The sequence below is a fragment of the Cololabis saira genome, chromosome 1 (genome assembly GCF_033807715.1).
Source record: "Cololabis saira isolate AMF1-May2022 chromosome 1, fColSai1.1, whole genome shotgun sequence".
Lineage (NCBI taxonomy): Eukaryota > Metazoa > Chordata > Actinopteri > Beloniformes > Belonidae > Cololabis > Cololabis saira.
Window position 1 is genome coordinate 9,643,858 of NC_084587.1, and position 20,245 is coordinate 9,664,102.

Genomic DNA, 20,245 nt, shown 5'->3' on the forward strand with positions numbered 1-20,245 from the left:
TTCAGGGATGTAATTATCTTGCTTTGTTTGTTGTAATCGTGTCTCTAATTGCTACTGACGAAGGACACGCACCGCTGAGTAAAGGACGCCTCAAACCTCCATGTGAGATGACTTTAAGGCTTATCTGCTAAATCCACTCGCCATGCAAATGTCACCTCTCACTTCGCCGTCAAGGAAATGGGTATCAGATTCTCACATCCTGGTGACCTTGTTTTTAAAGTGCATAAGACTCAAAACTTCTTCTTTATCTCATTCCAGAATCGCACACGAACACACAGGAACTGAAATTGCCACCTATGTGACATGCAAATGCGACCCAGACTTGTAAGAGTTAAGCTTTTCCCTTCGTGTTCATCTGTGTAGCCGAGTCCTGAGGGCCTCAGTCGGCGTCTCTGCACACGCTTGTGTGTGTGTTCAGACGAATGCGTGGATCCCGACGAGAGCGGGAGGAGGGAGGTCATTTCCGAGGTCCGTCTGCCTGCTGTCCACTTTTATTACCGTCTGCTGCCGTTCCGTTGCACTAACGGGGAAGTCGGTCATCGCGAGCCGCAAAACTGGGCCCCGGCAAAGATCTGGATGCCGTTAGGAACCAAGTATCCAGCGAGGATAAGATCTCAAGAGCTCATTGCAACTTAATACGTCTGCTGAAAAATAACAGATGAATGAAACCTATGGTTAAGACCAAGTATGGGCAAATAGAGAAACACAGTAAAGGTTTGCCAAGTTACTTACAACATAAGTAATTGGGGAAAAGAAAAAATCCAGATTTTTCAGTTGGACAGATATGAGGTTGAATATCCATAAGTACTGATGTGCTTGTACATTCACATCGAGCCCAATACAAGTTTATAATTAAGATATTAGGAATCTGGAAAAGAAATTGATGGTATCAACATCAAATGTTGGTTTTACTGACAACAAAAGAGGTGGAAAAAAATAGCTGAATATTGGGATTCATCACATTTTGAGAAACGTGGAGGTTCTGAGTTGGACTGCTTGGTTTTATGAGCTCATTATCAGCACATTAAAAAAGGCATTGGCAAAATCTCATTGTTAATGTGAAAGGCTGGAAGGACCTGATGTACCATTTAGTTCCTGGATAGCCTGCGGTCCATCCCCACTAGGTCAACAATAGGAATGGGCGATATTTGACCGTTCACGATTTACGGTCAAAAAAAATTCCCCACGGTAAGAATTTGTCATCTCGCGGTAAAAACGATAAATTCCCATTGATGACGTTTTTGTGTAAAGATGATTTATGGTGAAGGAAGGGAAGGGAAGGGAAGGGAGGGAGGGAAGGGAGGGAGGGAAGGGAGGGAGGGAAGGGAGGGAGGGAAGGAAGGAAGGAAGGAAGGAAGGAAGGAAGGAAGGAAGGAAGGAAGGAAGGAAGGAAGGAAGGAAGGAAGGAAGGAAGGAAGGAAGGAAGGAAGGAAGGAAGGAAGGAAGGAAGGAAGGAAGGAAGGAAGGAAGGAAGGAAGGAAGGAAGGAAGGAAGGAAGGAAGGAAGGAAGGAAGGAAGGAAGGAAGGAAGGAAGGAAGGAAGGAAGGAAGGAAGGAAGGAAGGAAGGAAGGAAGGAAGGAAGGAAGGAAGGAAGGAAGGAAGGAAGGAAGGAAGGAAGGAAGGAAGGAAGGAAGGAAGGAAGGATTTTTTTTATCGTTATTGGGATAAATGCCAGAAATGATCGTGATAATTTTTTTAGTCCATACCGCCCATCCCTAGTCAACAACACCGTCCCTTCAGTGGCTCATTCATCTGTACAGGGATCTGTATGGTTTAATGTGGTGTCAGAATAACTTTTTTTGTGTTATACTTTTGTTCATTTGGTTGATTTTTAAAAATCTGAAACTGTAATTCCAATTTTGGCAACCCTTTTAAAAACTCACCTTGTAAATCTTCGTTGGTTTTTATTCTCCATGAAGAATTGTGATTTAGTAATTGGGTCAAAAGTTTGCAAATCCTCCCCAGAAGCTCCGTCTCCTGCTGGGAGGAGCTCTGACCTCCAGGAACATCTGTAGGGACTTTGCTCTGGCAACAACTGGCTTATCACCGCTGCCAGAGTTAGTCGTCACCTCCAGATGAGTCAGACTGGTGACTCATAATCCTTTCTTTTGAATTGAAATGTAAAAGAGGTAATATTTTTATATATATATATATTTTTTTTGTATTATACTGGTTCTTTTATATGTGTATTTTTTTAGTCTTTGAATTGGAGAATATCTGAGTTGCAGCATTTTGTGTCAGGTGAGCTGTACGTTTATCTTTATTTTATTATTTTACATAGGTTTATATAGCAGAAAGGGGTTGTTTACACTGTTGGTCAGCTATTTAAAGCTAATTAAAATGTTTGGTAAAAGCCTGAATAGCAGAAAAAGGCCAATTGATTGGTTAATTGATTTTTCATCAAGCCTGAAACAAGGCAGAAGGGCTGGTTGCTTACTAACCGCTGACCTCACTGACTTAGTTCAGCGAAAAAACAAACAAGCAACGTAGTTGAGTAGTAAAACACACAAGCATTGTGACTTTATAAAACCTTAATTGTGTTGGTAATTGATATTAGTATGTGCCAATTTACACAGTCCTGTATGTGTCGTTATTATTGAGTGATAATAACAATTAGTTTAAAACGGTGTGGTGGCCCTCGGGAGAACTTCCTGTCCCGGAGTCTGACAGACTCGGGTTGACCTTTTATCGAGCGTATGCTATTTGGGAGGTTAATGCAGATGTTTTTTGTTTTTTTTTTAACGTAGTAGTTAAAAGAATATACCACAAACTTAAACAAGAAGAAATAAAAGCATGAATGATTATCTCGTATTCCGGCTTTGACACCAGCTTTCTTCATTTTGTAATGGGAAAAGCAGCTTTTCAATGACATTCAAAAGACACTGATTGGTCAAATAAAACACCTTAACTTCTCAGGCTAGACTGGACAAGATTTACTTCCTTATTCCCAATGATGTGAATCACATTGTTATATTACATATAACTATATACATATTATAATATGTGTATTATATATTAAAACTGAATATAATTTGTAGGGCTGGGCGATATATCGAGATTTTAATATATATCGATATATTTTCAAACACGATATGGTACCAGACAATATCGTTTATATCGATTTAAAAAAAAATAATAATAATTTTTTTTACATTTTTTTTTTTTAATGATTTTGATATGGCTTATTTTGTGACAAATTGACTTGAATGTTTTATTTGAGATTTGCACAAATGTTTTGTTATTTGCACAACTGTCAACCTCAGTGGAAAAGTCTGCCTGTTACTGTCTACATTGTATTAATTGTACAGTGTATTTTAATTTAATTGTTATGCAGGAAGGGGATATTTGTTTTATTTTATCCAAGAAACATTTTTATTCTATATATGCAGGCAGTTTATTTTTATTTCATTTGTTTTATACATTTTGATATTGTGCAGACCTCTGTTAATAAAGGAACCTGTGTGACATTTGCCACGCACGAGGCTTTGTATTAAAACTGACTGTTTTTTAAGGGTTTGCCTCAGAAAAAAATGAAGCTAACAGAGATGCTATGCTATAATGCTTTGGGGGAAACCCCAATTAAGGCACAGAAAAAATATCGAGATATATATCGAGTATCGCCATTTAGCTAGAAAATATCGAGATATGACTTTTGGTCCATATCGCCCAGCCCTAATAATTTGCTAAAAGTAATGAGAGATGTTCCTGAGACTGCTAATAATCTGTGCCAGAGGGAGAAGAGAGGGTGTAAATGGAGTAGGGCCTAAAACATTACCCTGAGAAACGCCACAACGGACCAGCAGCCTCTGACATGAGACACAAACTGATTTATGCGAACTTAAAAAATGTTTGTTTCACTTTACGATCCCTGGATAGTAAAAGCTTTTCAGGCTGGTAGAGGTGCAGGATGCATTAGGCAATAAGAGGTTTTGAAAAAGCATTTGTGTGCATTGGAGCTCCCAGGAACCCCCAGGCAAAACAAATAAAACATTTCCAATTATGTTATTGATATAGATTGATTGACGCCCTCAAGTTGAAACGCAGATCAACCCAGTTTATAAATCCGTCCTCATGTGGGTCAGTCCCAGACGCTTTAGACAAGAAGCATCGTTCTGTCACTGCGGTGCATGACTGACAGCAACACGTCTGATCGGTTTGAGAAGGTAATCAATAACAGGAGAGTGAGTGGGGGGCAGTGGGAGGGGAAGCCAAACCTGGTTCCCACCAAATGGAGAGAAAATTGATTGTTTAGGTTCACGGTTAGGAAAAAGCTGAGTTTTTGAGTTGCATTAAAGGGGACCTATTATGGCATCTAACACCTATTTTAAACAGGCCTTGAATGTCTTAAAAACAAGCTTTTGACTGTTTTTGCTAAATAAATTAGAAATTCAGCCTCTGAGCCATGTCTTTATCTTCCCAGTCTCTAACCTCATTATCTATGCGGGATTCTGAGTGGGCGGGGCTATGATAATGAGGCTCTGTGCTGATTGGCTGCTTGAATGACGCGATACACCGCTACGAAAAAATGGCGGAAGCTCCGGCCGGCGGAGTGTCTTAACTGCACGCGATGCGAGCGAGCGTCAGTGACAAAATCAATTCCATCCATCCATTTGCTTTATTTTTTATTGGACTGTCCTAACTGGCCACGAGCGACGCAGCGCGCCGTTTTGAGCTGAACATTTGTCGGACGCCTTGCTTCTATTTTCTTCCTGTCGCTCGCGTTGAAAGCGCTGTAGGAAACAGTCATGGATGAGGAACGGCTGATCCAGTTAGTTGAAATGAGAGGTTATCTCTATGATTCCTCCTCATTTCACTGCAAAAACCTCAATAAAGTGGCAGCTGCTGGAGGGAGATGGACAGAGAGCGTCCGATGTCGGACGCTCGCATGCAGTCAGGACAGGGCATGGTTTGCATTTTGGTTACGTAACGAAAATCAGCAAAATCTGAACGGCTCGTAGAAGTTGCATGACACTGGGCGGCTCATCCGAGCGGCTGTACAGACTCCTTCTCTGAGTTGGCAGGGGAGACCACTTTATATATGTTAAAGCAAGAAAAAAACAGTTTTTCATAATACCCTTTAAGTAAAATGGCTCTAGTGGTGCTTGAACAGTATGAATGGAGATCAAAACTGCGTAATATAGGACCTTTAATGGTTGTTGGAGATGGTGCATCGTGCCGTGAAAGTTTCTGTCTCTGCCCTGTCATTCCCTGGTATTGTAGACTTGTAACTGGATCTGTGCTGATTTTGCTCCACCCAGGCCCCGATCTCCCTTTAGATTCACACCAGCGTGTAAATTATACTCAGATGCTGCAACAGAGGTGTGTAAACATCAGCGGTGTCTGTCACCATGCACGTAAAACTTCTTCGTCCTCTCCGCTTGACTTTTGCCTTCCTTTATTATTCATTCACCAGTTTCAGTGTAAAAACCGTCACCATTTCACACTGAGGATTTGCATGTTGCTTTTTTTCCCTAAAACATTAAACTTTCTGCCTTTTTAGTAGGTCAGATCGTTTCATCAGCAGCGTCAGCGGTTTGTTACTGTTTAAAGTGAGCAGGGAATGATTTCTACCAGGGTGACTGCGGTACACAGGATGATTAACAAGCGAGGCCCGTCTAGAGGATGTCGATGCAGAAAAGCTGAGGCATTTTGAAACCTGCGTCGTCACAGCGGACGGATGATTTGCCTGCACGGGCGGCGTGTCGTCTGGAAGGTTTTGCAGCTTGAGAGCGTCACGAGGGGGGGCATATTTACAAAGAAGGAGGTGTCATGGGACCGTGATTTTAGAGATTTAGCTTTTTTTTTTTCTGGTTTTAAACTGATCAGCGCTCCACAGTGAGGTTTGATTACCATTTAATTTATAATGAGAGTTGGATGAAATCATAAAAACATTTTTTTTTTTTTTTTTTTAAAGCTCATTCTTAGAGAGCAAAGCTCCCTGGGAAATGTTTGGAGCAGGAATGGGCGATAAATTCCCGTTGATGACGTTTTTGTGTAAAGTCGGTTTTGTGGTTCTGCGTTAAATCGAGAAGGAAGGAAGGAAGGAAGGAAGGAAGGAAGGAAGGAAGGAAGGAAGGAAGGAAGGAAGGAAGGAAGGAAGGAAGGAAGGAAGGAAGGAAGGAAGGAAGGAAGGAAGGAAGGAAGGAAGGAAGGAAGGAAGGAAGGAAGGAAGGAAGGAAGGAAGGAAGGAAGGAAGGAAGGAAGGAAGGAAGGAAGGAAGGAAGGAAGGAAGGAAGGAAGGAAGGAAGGAAGGAAGGAAGGAAGGAAGGAAGGAAGGAAGGAAGGAAGGAAGGAAGGAAGGAAGGAAGGAAGGAAGGAAGGAAGGAAGGAAGGAAGGAAGGAAGGAAGGAAGGAAGGAAGGAAGGAAGGAAGGAAGGAAGGAAGGAAGGAAGGAAGGAAGGAAGGAAGGAAGGAAGGAAGGAAGGAAGGAAGGAAGGAAGGAAGGAAGGAAGGAAGGAAGGAAGGAAGGAAGGAAGGAAGGAAGGAAGGAAGGAAGGAAGGAAGGAAGGAAGGAAGGAAGGAAGGAAGGAAGGAAGGAAGGAAGGAAGGAAGGAAGGAAGGAAGGAAGGAAGGAAGGAAGGAAGGAAGGAAGGAAGGAAGGAAGGAAGGAAGGAAGGAAGGAAGGAAGGAAGGAAGGAAGGAAGGAAGGAAGGAAGGAAGGAAGGAAGGAAGGAAGGAAGGAAGGAAGGAAGGAAGGAAGGAAGGAAGGAAGGAAGGAAGGAAGGAAGGAAGGAAGGAAGGAAGGAAGGAAGGAAGGAAGGGAATTCCCGTTGATGACGTTTTTGTGTAACAAACATGGCGGATCTGAGAGCAAGATAGATTTATAGTTAAAAAGGTGGAGTTGAATTGGTATTTTTTTTATCGTCATTTTTATCGTTATCGGGATAAATGCCAGAAATTATCGTGATACATTTTTTAGTCCATACCGCCCATCCCTAGTTTGGAGTGCTTCTTTCTTTCATTCCCATACCTGAAGCAAATCCTCGACTGATCAACTGTATTGTTGATTGATCCGGGTTGTTGCTGCCACAGGTGAACACTGTTATTGGTATCGGCTGTGTTTTCCTGTGTTAACCGTGTTGAGGAGCCGCGGCGGCCTCGGTGGGGGAGATGGCGTTTCTGAAGTTTCACTTCCCTCCGGGTCATAAATGCTCAGTTATCAGCTTCATGCTACTGTTAATGTAAACTCACCATTTCCTGCTTCTCTCTCAAAGCTTCCCGCTGGTGAATAATGGATGACGTTTTATCGTGAGGAAGTGCTTGCACCCTGAGGTTGGCAAAGAAGCCACAGGATGTAATAATAGCCATCTGATGTGAAATCATCATCCACACTCTGATCAAGGGTTGAGCAGTGATTGGCTGGCCGGCTGATCTTAAGACCCTCCAGAAGTTATCGGACTAAGATGTAAAGTTTGAAAAGTTTGCTGTCGTCAAATTGCAGTGCTGTCTGTGGTGTGTTTTATTGATCATTTTAATTTGTTAGTTTTTATCAGCTGCAGATCAGATTTCAGTGTGTAGATCCAGCTTCTGCAGGTTAGTGTGGGCTTAATTGTTCAATTTTCCTCAAAATATTAGAATATTCTGGGAATCTTAATCGTAAACTGTAAGCCATGATCAGCAATATTAAAATAATAAAAGGCTTGCAATATTTCAGTTGATTTGTAATGAATCAGAATGTATGACATTTTTGTTTTTGTAATTGCATTACAGAAAATCACAATATTCTAATTTTCTGAGACAGTCCTGTATATAAAGCGCTACATTTATTTCTGAAATGATTGATTTGACAGTCGGCTCAACCAACGGCAACTACTATCCCTTCCTCGTCCGTCATCATCATCATCATACAATGCTCAGCGAAGCAACCAGTTGTTTGTATCAACCCAGCGTCGGCTAAACGCCAGTTATTTTTGATTTGGCCGTTGTGTCAACATGTTAAGATGTAAATGTCTGCCGGCAGCTCTGCAGATATTTCGGCGGGTTCAGCTGAAGGAGCTGGGAGCAACGCTAACTTTGATTGACAGGTGGTGGGCGGTTTCACCATCCCGTCAGCTTGCTGAGCCCTGAGCCCGAAGAAAAGCTGGCTACAGAACCATAGGCCGTATTAAACAGTGGATGAACCATTAGGTCATGTAACGCAATGGTTGCTGAAGGCCAGTTTTGAAGCCTGTTGGGTTTGTTTTTTCTCTCGTCGTCTTCTCTTCAGTTTTTGAAGGGAGACTGGAAAAGCCTAGGTCTGCTTACCGCTTGTGCCTCTGCCTTACGTGATGTTTTCCAGTTCTCGGGTTGCCTTTATTATTGTACACATCCCAGAGAACCCATAAACATGTCATGTGCTGCATGGCAGGAACATAAGAGCCTTATCAATTACATACTTGATGGTAGTTCATTCTTTCGTGGATGTGGAGGAGTACAGATAACTGGAAAAACAAAACAGAGGCTGTCTGAAAGGAGGACAGAGCAGAGCAGTCTGTACTTCCTGAGGAACTTGAGCTCTTTGGATGTTTTCATGAAGATGCTGCAGGAGTCTGTGGTGGAGAGAACAGTTTTATCTGCAGCATCAGAGAAGGATTTTTGGATATTCAGACAGCAACGCTCCCCAAACGAGACTCAAACAATAAGCGGAAGCACTTTTAAGAGCAGATGCTCTGGTCACTTATCGTCTTCTTCTTCACTCTCAACGTGACTTAACTCCGACCAGAGTAGCGGATGCGATGCTCCACAAATGGCTCCATTTGCTTTGTTTTGACCGGTGGTTTTGACATGATGCTTCTTAGGACTTTTGCACCGCAGCTCCCATTAACCGTATGCAGCAGCATCCACATCACTTCATTGGAAGGAAGTTACCATAGCAACCGTTTGGATTCAAGATGCCTAAAACAAAACAAAACTCTTGTGTGATCTAAAGCAGGAGTCTTCAACCGGGGCTCCGCGACCCCTAGGGGGGCCACGGAGGTACTGCAGGGGGTCCTAATTTGTGAGAGTTAAAAAAAATATATATATATATGATTGAGAACAGGCGATAATAATCTACTTTTGACACACAACAATTTAGTCTACATAAATGATTCCCATGATGTGAGTCATGTGACTAATGTCAACTTTAGAACGGAAAAACGAGCCAGCTAGCTGTTTAAGGGTGCTTTCACACCTGTGGCCCATTTGTTTTGTTCCGTTTCAGGGGCTGAATCGATACAGTTGTTCCGTTTCTCGTTTGTGGAGTTTGTGTTCACAAGGCAAACGTCTGTACCGTTTCAAAGCTGATAACAAATTCCATGCGCTAACCAGCTGCTCTCTGATTGGTCAAATGAACGCGGAAGGAGTTTCCTCTTCTGTATCCCGGGATAAACAACACGCCCCTTTCAGCTTTAGGCTGATTTATGGTTCCGCGTTACACCAACGTAGAGCCTACGGCGTAAAGTACGGCGTAGGCACTGCGTCGATTTAACGCGGAACCATAAATTAGGCTTATGCGCTCGGCGCAGAGCGGAGCCCGGCAGCGGACGAGAGGCCGCCTGCCGCAGCCGGGTTTGCGCTGCTGTTCAATTGTTGTTAATTTCATACAATGTTTAATTTGTGCCGTGCTGGGACGACATCTCGGCACGTCTAGGAGAGAAGGTGGTGGAGGCTGCACCGACTCTTCTTACGCCGCGGTCGCACATACACAATGAATGGAGTTTTATCGGTTGCTGTGTGGATTATGTTCTCACCCCAAATAAAAAAAATGAACCGTTTCAGGTTTCGAATGGAATCGGGCCGAGACCACCTCTCCCAGGCGATCTCGGATCGCTTGTTTTGTACCGTTTCAGAGCACGATTGATGTGTTCACATATACCAAAACGTTCCGATCTTTAGGGGGAAACGTTCCCTGTTCCGGTACAACTGCTTGAAACGGTACAGGTGTGAAAGCACCCTAAGAAAAGAAAATTCATTGCGAAATTGACTTGGCTATTTCATATTTAACACTAGTTAGACCTGATGGATAAATTAGTGACAATAACGAAGCCTAAAGCTGGAGATTGTAACGTTACAGCTCGGCCTAACGTTGCTCCTTCCACGTCTGACGAGGCCAAAGTTTCATCAACCATAAACACATGTAGGCTAATAACCCAATCAGGAATTGGTTAATAAGGTGATATTAGCAGAATAAAACACATTCAAAAGTTATTAATAAACCAGGCTTAAAACTTGATGCATAAAAAAAGGGAAAAAATTAGAATTACAAGCGGGGGTCCCTGCTCCGTTTTTCTCTCATCTAAGGGGAGAAAACCCCCTGATCTAAAGAACTTGGAGGTGTTACAGTTCGTTGTGTTTCACATCATCTTAGGCCATGTTTACACGTAGCCGGGTATTTACAAAAACGGATATTTTCCCCTCTACGTTTTCAAAAATATCCTCGTTTACACGGACCTGCATGAAAACGCTGTTAACGTCATGCCAGCCAATCAGAATCCTGGAAAAACATCAACAAATGACACGTGTAACTTCCAGTTAAGGCTGATTTATGGTTCCGCGTTACACCAACGCAGAGCCTACGGCGTAGGGTACGCAGCGACGCGCACCGTAAGGCGCGCATCGCCGCGTACCCTACACCGTAGGCTCTGCGTCGATTTAACGCGGGACCATAAATCAGGCTTTACTTCCAAGACGGAACGAGAGTCTTTTATATAGAATATAAAACAGGTAAAATACAAGAAAATATTGACGGTGGCCAACCTAATTGTAAACACAGGTCGCACTCATGACGCTGGTGCATAATGTGACGTTCTGAAGCTTAAATCTCCGTTTTCCTCTGTTTTCCTCCGTTTTCCTCTGTTTAGACGCAAACGTGAAAACTGAGTTTTTGAAAATCTCCACTTTGGCCAGAGTTTTCAGAAATTATCGTTTTTGGTGACTTTGAGCTGCGTTTTCGTGTAAACGAACAGCCGAAACGCATGAAAACGCCTCCGTTTTTGCTCCGTGTAAACGGGGCCTGAAAACAGCTGCAGAACGACCTTAAACTGCTCGAGTGAAGGTGATTTCCAGCGCAGTCAGGGTGAGTAAGGTTTGATTTTACTATTGATTAGGATCAACTTCACCCACTACTGCTCGGGGCAGGATGTGCGGAGTGTATTTAACTTGTCGATACGTCTTCAGCAGCCGTTGGACGACCAATCCCCGGTGAAGGTTTCAGTCAGCCGTGTCCTTCTCTCGGTCTCTCGCAGCAGAGAGGAGGGGAGAGAGTCGAGCTCAGTGAGCAGGAGCACCAGAAAAAACCGCAGCGCTTCCTCAACAATGGTGCACTTTGAGCAGCGCGGAGGCCAGCAGCAGCAGTCACAAGGACAACGACTACAGTAGCTGCGCGGTGTGGAAGTGTGAGTCAGAGCTGCATTGTGGTTAACAACCACAGAAGGAGGCGGCGCTTGAGGCGAGACGCAAGTACACGGCAGGGGTCGGGTCCTCGACAGCCAGCTGATTCTCACTGTTGTTGTTCTGAAAACGCTGATCTGTCTTCATCCGGGGGGGTCGTTGGGCTCTTCTTCTCCTTTTTTAAATCTCCGGGGGAATAACTGACACCCCTCGAGGCAGGTGGGGGTACACAAGACGTCTCTAGTGGAAATATGGCTCAGTTTCTGCTGCTGTCTTGAAGAGATCAAAGAGGAGCTTCTGCCCTTTGTTTCTCACTCATTGTTGTGATTGCCCCGGGTTGGAGAGGCCCCCGAGGGCCCGTCACGCCGTCACGGGGGTTCAGCTCGGATGGAAAACCTGCAAAATGTACGCGAAACATGCAAACCGTGGAGGTGGAACAGGGTTGTGGGGGTGAAGGGCGAGTGAAACTCCAGCCTCCCCGGAGAGACCCGTGGTCACGTACAGAACTGCTGCCAAGTTCAGATCAAATCAGACCTGTTTGGCTTCGTCAGAGACCTTCACAATGTCCTCTGCTAAACCTGCATGTGTGTGTGAGAGTGTGTGTGTCTGTGTGTGTGTGTGAGAGAGAGAGAGACCCACATAGTATTTTACTGTCTTTCCAATAAACTCTGGACAGTTTGATTTCTCACCCCAGTAGCTGATTAATCGGCTGAAGTCTTGATTAACGTCTCCACCCGCCTCTATTTTTCTTTTTCTGTCCCTGTTCAGTTCTGCAGATGTTTCTTGTAAAAACTCAGGTTTACAATATTTAGGGAAGACCAGACCCTGGAAGCACCTTGGCCTCCATCTGGAGATGAGATGGAGGAGATAGAATAGAATAAAAAGATTTTATTGTCATTGGATGTCAGACATAAAATGAAATATGGAACACTTCTCCATTTTGTGCCACAATAAATAAAATGCCATCAATAAAAGAAGATAGAATAAAATAAATTAAATAGAAATAAAAGCAAGGCAGAGTAGAAATACATTTACAGTGTCTGTATTCCTTGTTGTTTTATGATTTCACCAGGATTTGTTCTAATCTAAAATTATCTTATTTTACACTTAAGGCCCTGACACACCAAGCCGACTGTCGGCCGTCGGGCCGTCGGTGAGCGTCGGTGCACGTCTGTCGGGCTAGTTTCCCCGGTGTGTCCCGCACGTCGCCACAGGTCGGCCGCCAGTTGGCACCTTTTCAGCCGATTCGACATGTTCAATCGGCGTCGGCCGTCGGTCAAACAGCTCACTCTGTGATTGGCTGTTCAGGTAGCGAATCAGTGCAGTCCTTGAGCCTGTCGCTGTTGTATCCATGATTTCACCCATGTAGTGCGGTTTCTTCTTATTTTTCGCCTCCGCCTCCTCTTTTCTTCTTCCACAAGCTGAAGGCCGAGGGCTGACAACGCCAGTGCCAATTCTTTATTCTTACGCATTGTGGTAGCGAGAGTGGTGTGGAAATGTGGTGTGAATATGAAGCCTATTTGTTTTGTTTACGGCTTCCCAGAGCTTCCGGTTTTCCCTTGTTTTTGAGTGAATACAGACTGCCGCTGCCTGCTGGAATGGAGGGGAATTACCTCTCACGCATGCGCAGAACGTACGTGCTAGTTGGCCGTCGGGTGTCGTCTTTGCGGTGTGTCCAAGTGCTTCTTTTTGAGCCCGACCCAGCCCGACACAGGCGACGCGAGGCGACACAGCGGGCGACGTCGGGTTGGTGTGTCCTCTGCTTTATAGGGCTGATGACTCTGAGGAAAAAAGCTGTCTCTGAGCCTGTTGGTCCTGGCGTTAGCGGCCCTGCAGCGCCGGCCTGAGCGCAGCAGGTTGAATAGATGATGTCCTGGGTGTGATGAGTCCGTCACGATGTTTGCCGCTCTGCTAGCGACTCGTGAGCTGGCGATATTGTCCAGGGAGGGTAGAGAGGAACCGGTGTTGATCACCCTCCGCAGGGCTCCCCTGTCTGCTGCTGCACCAGCGTACCACACTGATGCAGTACGCCAGGATGCTTTCCACCGTTGCTCTGTAGAAGGACAGCTTCTTCTCTAGGCCGTTTCTCCTGAGAACCCTTAGGAAAAGGAGATGTTGCTGAGTTCCGAGGTCTGGACCTCTCCTTTTAGGCCGCCGCCCCAACGACTCAAACCTGCTTAAGTAAACGTTAATGGGTGGGGGAAAAGGTTGAATTGGAACTGAAAAATGTGATTTTCTGCTCATTGAGATGTGACGGTGAGACCTGTGGGACTCAGTTCAAGAGTTGCTGAATGCAGATTGAGTCATAATAATGTTTGTCAGAAAAGGAATTTAGGTATTTACCCTGAGGTTCAAGCAGAAAGCAGCAGAAAGTGGGTTTTCTGTTCATGGAGAGCTGGGTTAATCTTAGGAGTTGTGTGTTTTTGGTTGCAGCGTACCCTAGGGCTGGGCGATATGGACCAAAAGTCATATCTCGATATTTTCTAGCTGAATGGCGATACTCAATATATATCGATATTTTTTCTGTGCCATAATTGGGGTTTCCCCCAAAGCATTATAGCATAGCATCTCTGTTAGTTTCATTTTTTTCTGAGGCAAACCCTTAAAAAAAAACAGTTTTAATACACGTGCCAAATGTCACACAGGTTCCTTTATTAACAGAGGTCTGCACAATATCAAAATGTATAAAACAAATGAAACAAAAATAAACTGCCTGCATATATAGAATAAAAATGCTTCTTGAATAAAATAAAACAAACATCCCTTTCCTGCATAATTACAATTACAATTACATTAAAATACACTGTGCAATTAATACAATGTAGACAGTAACAGGCAGACTTTTCCACTGACAGTTGTGCAAATAACAAAACATTTGTGCAAATCTCAAATAAAACATGTAAACAGATATTGCATCTCTTTGAGCAAATCCCAAATAATTACAACAAGTCAACTACTGTACATTTTACAGATTTTGTGCCAGGAAAACTAACCCGTCAACACTGTCAGGTTTCAGCACACAAAGGTACTTTTTTGCCAGCGCGAAGGGTCAACGTTGATGTACAGTCAATTTGTCGCAAAATAAGCTATATCGATATAAACGATATTGTCTCGTACCATATTGTGTTTGAAAATATATCAATATATATTAAAATCTCGATATATCGCCCATCCCTGGCGTACCCGCTACCTGCCACTGAGATCCTCACACAGACATCTGCAGGTGTCGGTGGCTGTACGTTCAGTCGGTAGCAGATCTGAGCAGCGCTGGCTGGATGGAGGTGAAGCAGGGACTGATGCAACTTGATTTAAGCTGTTATTGCTGGTCCGCATTCCTTATCCAATTTCTGATATTAGTGTTTGTTTTCTTTCTTGAAGGAACTCTTCTTAACTAAACTATTGTTTTCATTTACTCGTTAAAGCTTCTCCGGGCCGAGGCTGTAGAGCGCATGAATGTGCTCCTTGTCTCCCTCCCGTGAAGAGTTTAGACGCTTGTTGTGCCGCCGTTCTCGCCTCTCTCAGGCTGTTTTTCTGGCCGTGTTTGTCGGTGTCATATGCTTCATATTAAACGGCCTGCAGTCTGTTCCCATCCGCATCCATGCTTGATCACAAGGCCAAAATTGATTCTTTATTTTGTAGTTTCTTCATACAAAGTCTGTTTTGAAATGGTGTTTCCTCTGCTGTGTCTAGTTAAGGCTTTGCTGACTGAGTTTTTAGCATTTACTCATGATTGCATAGACTTGCATCTCGATCTGTCTGGGATGCTACTGCTGCTCCCTTATTTAAAAATCTACAGATCCTTTTTTTTATGACATCAACAGTTACCAAATATGCATTTTTCTTTACAAGATATTTTCCTCAGAAGGAAATGTTCCTGAGCACTTTAGGTCATACTTCGCTACAAACTCTCAATTTCATTCCTACTCAACTCGGCAGGCCCTCGCCCTACATCCGCCGAAATGTCTGGAATCTAGAAGCCAATTTTTGTTTAAGTTTAGAGGTGTCAAAGTCTGGAATAGTTGGTACCATATTGCAAACAATTGTAGGTCCCTATCCATTTTCAAAAGTCGCTCAAGAGAGCATTTAATTCAACAATGTAGTAAAGAAAGCTCTTGCTTTTCCCACTGTTAATGTTTCTTTTGTACTTCATATTCTGTGTTGCCATTTGTTCATCATAATATTCATATTTTCATGATCATGTGATCATAGGTCTACAGTCATTTTTTATTTTCATTCATGTTCTGCATGCAATTTTTATAATGTGTTTTTATTTTATGATTTTGTATCCTCATAACTATATTGTTAAATGTTATTAGGTGGGGGCTCCTCATAAGCCTACTGGCTTGCTCGCTCCTCCCTGCACAGTTTCTTTTAACTGCACTTATTTGTGTGATGTTATTTTTTTTATTGTATTGCTCGTGTCCTTGTGAGTGCACTGCTCCGGTATTGCTTATATTATTATGGTTAGGGCTGGTTGTCATCTTTACTTTGTTAGAGGGTGGATGAGGGTCACACATTTCTCCACTGGAGCGCCCCAGTAAAGAAATTTTAGGGGCCACCTAGGCCTTCCTGTTAAAGACAGGCGTTTATGTCCTTCAGCTAATGTTTTACAACAAGACGTCTCCTTGGGCCAGTCCCAATCCCCCCCCTTAGCCCTACTTTTCAGCCCTACCCCTAAATTTTGCGCGTTCCCGTGAGGGTAGTGGTGTCCCAATTCCTCTTTGCATCTAGGGGTAGTGGACTTTTCGAGGGTTAGTGTGTACGAATCTACCCCTTAAAAGCGAGGGATTTCAGATGCTGACTTCGCGACCGAGGGCCAGAAAAAATTCCCAGAATGCTTTACGTCGTCATTTGCAGACTGAATCAAACAAAAAAACATGGCGGACATTTCTAATTTTTAGTGAATAAAATCAATATTTTGAGTTAGTTTCTGCATAAAAATGCGTTTTGATTACATTTCTAGTGAGAAATATATATTTCATAATATTCACTCAGTGAATGTACATAATCACTCGCTTGGTCGTTGTTGCGAAGATCTCGCCAGGATAAAGGCTGATTTATGCTCTTCTCATCCCCCGAAAACATCAGAGCAAATTTCTTAACAGGCGTTATTTGGATAAACTGAGCCCAGGTTGGGGATCTTAACGGTTACCTTGACGCCTGGAAAAAATATTAAAACTTAATAAAGTGGCATATTAACAGCGCTACAGCGGAAATTAAAACAGCTTTTATCTCTGGGCTTCCTGGTATGGTGTGACGTTTGTGCAAACGTAACTACGCAGTCGCTTACGTACCCGAACGTAAACCACGCAGTGACGTAGCAAGTGGTGTCCCAATCCCTAGGGAAGATTACAAGGGCCCTAAAGTTTGTGGTTTCATTTTTAGGGCTAGTGATAGAAAGTAGAGGGTGTATTGGCCTTGTCTGCATCTCTGGTGTCTTCAGTTTCTCCAGCATCCCTTTAGCGAACTGAACTCTGAGATCAAACCAGAAACTCCTGCCTTTTCTCACAAACTGTAGCTTTCTTTATTCTCATTTATTTTAAAAGAAAAGTGACTTTATTCCCTTCATGTTTGTTTCAAATGGTTTATTTTCATCAATTTTCTACTGGCTTAAAAAGCTTTTTACTGCTGTGACATGACTCGTATGATCAAAAGAAAACGAGTTAAAACGTTTCTCTCCTCCTGCTACTTAATCCTGCAGTTATTTCATTCAGATCAGTTTGTTTATTTATTGATTTTCCAGCAGGTTTTGATGAATTTCAAAGTGGGTGAAGCCATCTCTTGTTCAGTTTGTGAATGCACAGAAAAATGCTTCAGTCCTTCTGAAAATGATCATCTATGATAGATCGGAGATGATCCGTGGACCCGGGTCTGCAGATCAATTATTCAGACTAAAGGAGAAAATAAACAATACCTGATCACCTTATAGGTTATTTATGTTTTATGTAAGAGTGGTTGATAAAACGGTCACAGGGAGTCATGAACACGACAAAACATGCTGAGCATCATCTCATCATCATCGCGCCCCTGACGGGAGAAAAACCTCAAATCTATTAAAATAATTACAGATGGTTTGTTTTTAATGGAGGTGTTTGACTTGAGGAAGATTTGACATTTTCTAATTTTACTAAGTAGGCCTGTTGGTAAGGTAGTGAAAGATCAAATTTAAGTCAATTTTATGTCTGCTACTTTTTTTTTTCAATTTTAAAATGGCTTTGTTTGAAGATGATTAAAAAAAAATTACCTTTAACATGTTGTTCTTTGCTTTAAGTGATTTTAACTTATAATTGGAAAAGATAATATTATCCTCCAGTTTTTTTCTTAAATAACACCAGTCTAAAAAAGGAAAAAAGAGAACAATCCAATTCAATTTTATATATAAAGCACCTTAAAACAACCAAAGTGGACCGCCATGCTGTACAGAGGAGTACCAAAAAAACCCTCAGATAATAATAATAAGGCACAGTAACATTTAATAAAATAAAATTTAAAAAAATCTAAAGAAAAAGATCTGCTCCTGCTCAAAACCACGAATTTATCCAAACTATGATAAATGTGATCTATTACAACTCTAATTAACAGTATAACAGTTTGTCAGATCAGTAACATTCAAGATGTAAAGAATGAGAATATTTGTTCGTAGCCAAAACAACCAGGTCCAGACAATATTGGCTGAATTACTGTGTTTTCTACTGAGACTCAAGCTTTTTCAACAGTTACAAAATAACAAATGCTCAAATAAAGTATTCGAGAGTAACAGATTTAAAGTACCCTGCTGCGTTTATTTTCAGTCGTCTGTTTTTAACCCCGGGGGCCTCTGGAGTACGTTTGCACCCATCTTAGTTCCAAAATCCTGTAAATATTTCAAACAACATAGACAGCATGCTGTCATATTCCCATGTGGTCATGTTCTGCTGGCTTGTGGGCGCTGATGGCTGTAGAATATATGACTATACGGGGACTTTCTGCTCTCTGACATCACAGAGAGCCAGAATTAGAAAGAACCTGACAGAAAAAGAGCGCTATCAGCACCCTGAAAATCCCGTTGTTCAAACATTTACCTGTTTTTGTTTTTTTTTAATCCTCCAGTTACGTGCAAAATAATAGTCCATCATATTAATATTCACATTGACAGATTAAGTTAAGAGTATTAAGAGTAGTGTTGTCCCGATCGATCGGGCCCGACCACGGCATTTTAAAAACATCGGTATCGGCCAAAAAATATCGGGACATACCTAGTTATTAATGTTTTTAATATATATATTAAATTGTTTTATATATCGTTGCATGTAACGTCACTTTACGAATTGTGAAATGTTATATCTGTTCATGTTGCATTAAGCTGCTGCTATTTATTTCATGCCATTCAGAATGTTGCACTAAGGTTAAGCCAAAAAGTATTTTAATTTTGTGAGTTTGACTGGATGTCATTGAACTACGGTACCTCTTTTGAAGTTCTATTTATTTATTTTTGTTATTGCACTATTCTGCACTTTTTGTTTTAGTGTACAATTTCATGTTTTTACATTTTGTGGCACCAGAGCTGATAAGCTTTGTTGAAATACATGTCCATGTTGTTCTCCAATGGACAATAAAAGAAACTTGGGATAATTTAGTTTTAGTCCTTTTTTTTTTTTTTTTTTTTTTTTTTTTATATTCATTGCCAAAATGTATCTGATCTGGAAAAAGTATCGGAAATTTATTTATTTATTTATTTATTTATATGCACAATGATAACACAGTAGTTTTTTAACATACAAGGACAAATACATTGTGCAGGAGAGGAAAAGAAGCCCGAAGGGCTTATAAAAAATCCTCCCCCTCAATACAAAATCACCAAAACAAATCAATCAATAGAAAAAGAATAGAAAGGAAAAAAAGAAAAGGTAAAAGAAACAAAGAAAAACACAATAAACACACAAACAAAAATATCCATGAAATGGCAATTTCATTTCAGTAAGAATAGCCTGTTAATGTATCGGGAGCCAAAAAAAGTGATCGGATCAGGAAAAATCAGGATCGGCAGATACTCAAACTCAAGTGATCGGGATCGAATCAGGAGCTAAAAAATCCTGATCGGGACAACCCTAGTAATGAGTTATATGTAAATATATTCTTTTTTTCTTGTACCTGTGTCCTGTGCAGGTTTGAAGGTTTCTGATCACATCGGCTCCACCAGCTTCCCAGTCAGGCCAGCGCCGGGGTCGCTAAGGCCGGAGAGCAGCCCTGAGACCCGGACACGTTCCTGCCCACCCAGACTGCGTCACCCGTCCCACTGCCCCCCCAGCAGCCATGTCTCTCCCCAGCAGCAGCCCAGAGAGGGAGAACTCCCTCGGGGCTCAGCTGGAGTGCCCCTCCTCCCCTCCCGGCATGGACGCAGACCCCTCCTCGACGGGCAGCCCGGTGCTCAGCCCCGACTCCTCCTCCCACGACGCTGCGCTGTCGGCACCGGCGGCTTCTCCCGTCGACTCTGAGAACCTGAGTCCTGATGAGCTGGAGCTGCTGGCCAAGCTGGAGGAGCAGAACAGGTACTACCAGGAGGATAACTAACCAGCTGTAATGCTGCTTAGCTATCCACACTAGCGTTTTCCTTTTAGGGGAAGCTTCTGTTTCACCTCTGGAAATAAAATATCCGCTGCAAACCCCGTTTCATGTTGGAAATGTAGCCACTGTGATAAAATGTGAAGAAACAAATCCAAAAGCATTTGAAAATAACGACATTCTTGCACATTTTTGTCCTCATCACATGACCATTAGCAGGCAATATTCCGAATATTGGAAACAACAACACAGAGACTTTTATTCTTGGTATGAGCTGCAGCCTAAAATATCCATTTAATAACACTGCGACTGCTTGACTAGAAAGCAACTGGACCTAGTTTTCTTGAAGATCCAT

At 42.5% G+C, this 20,245-nt stretch overlaps 1 protein-coding gene across 1 annotated transcript in view; it reads left to right on the forward strand.

The window, feature by feature from the left end:
• Window positions 1–20,245, forward strand: part of LOC133456728 (EVI5-like protein) — a 65,744-nt gene that overhangs the window by 5,210 nt on the left and 40,289 nt on the right. The window contains 1 exon segment of the mRNA XM_061735320.1: window positions 19,495–19,877. Coding sequence (XP_061591304.1) covers window positions 19,642–19,877 — 236 coding nt within the window. The 5' untranslated portion in view covers window positions 19,495–19,641.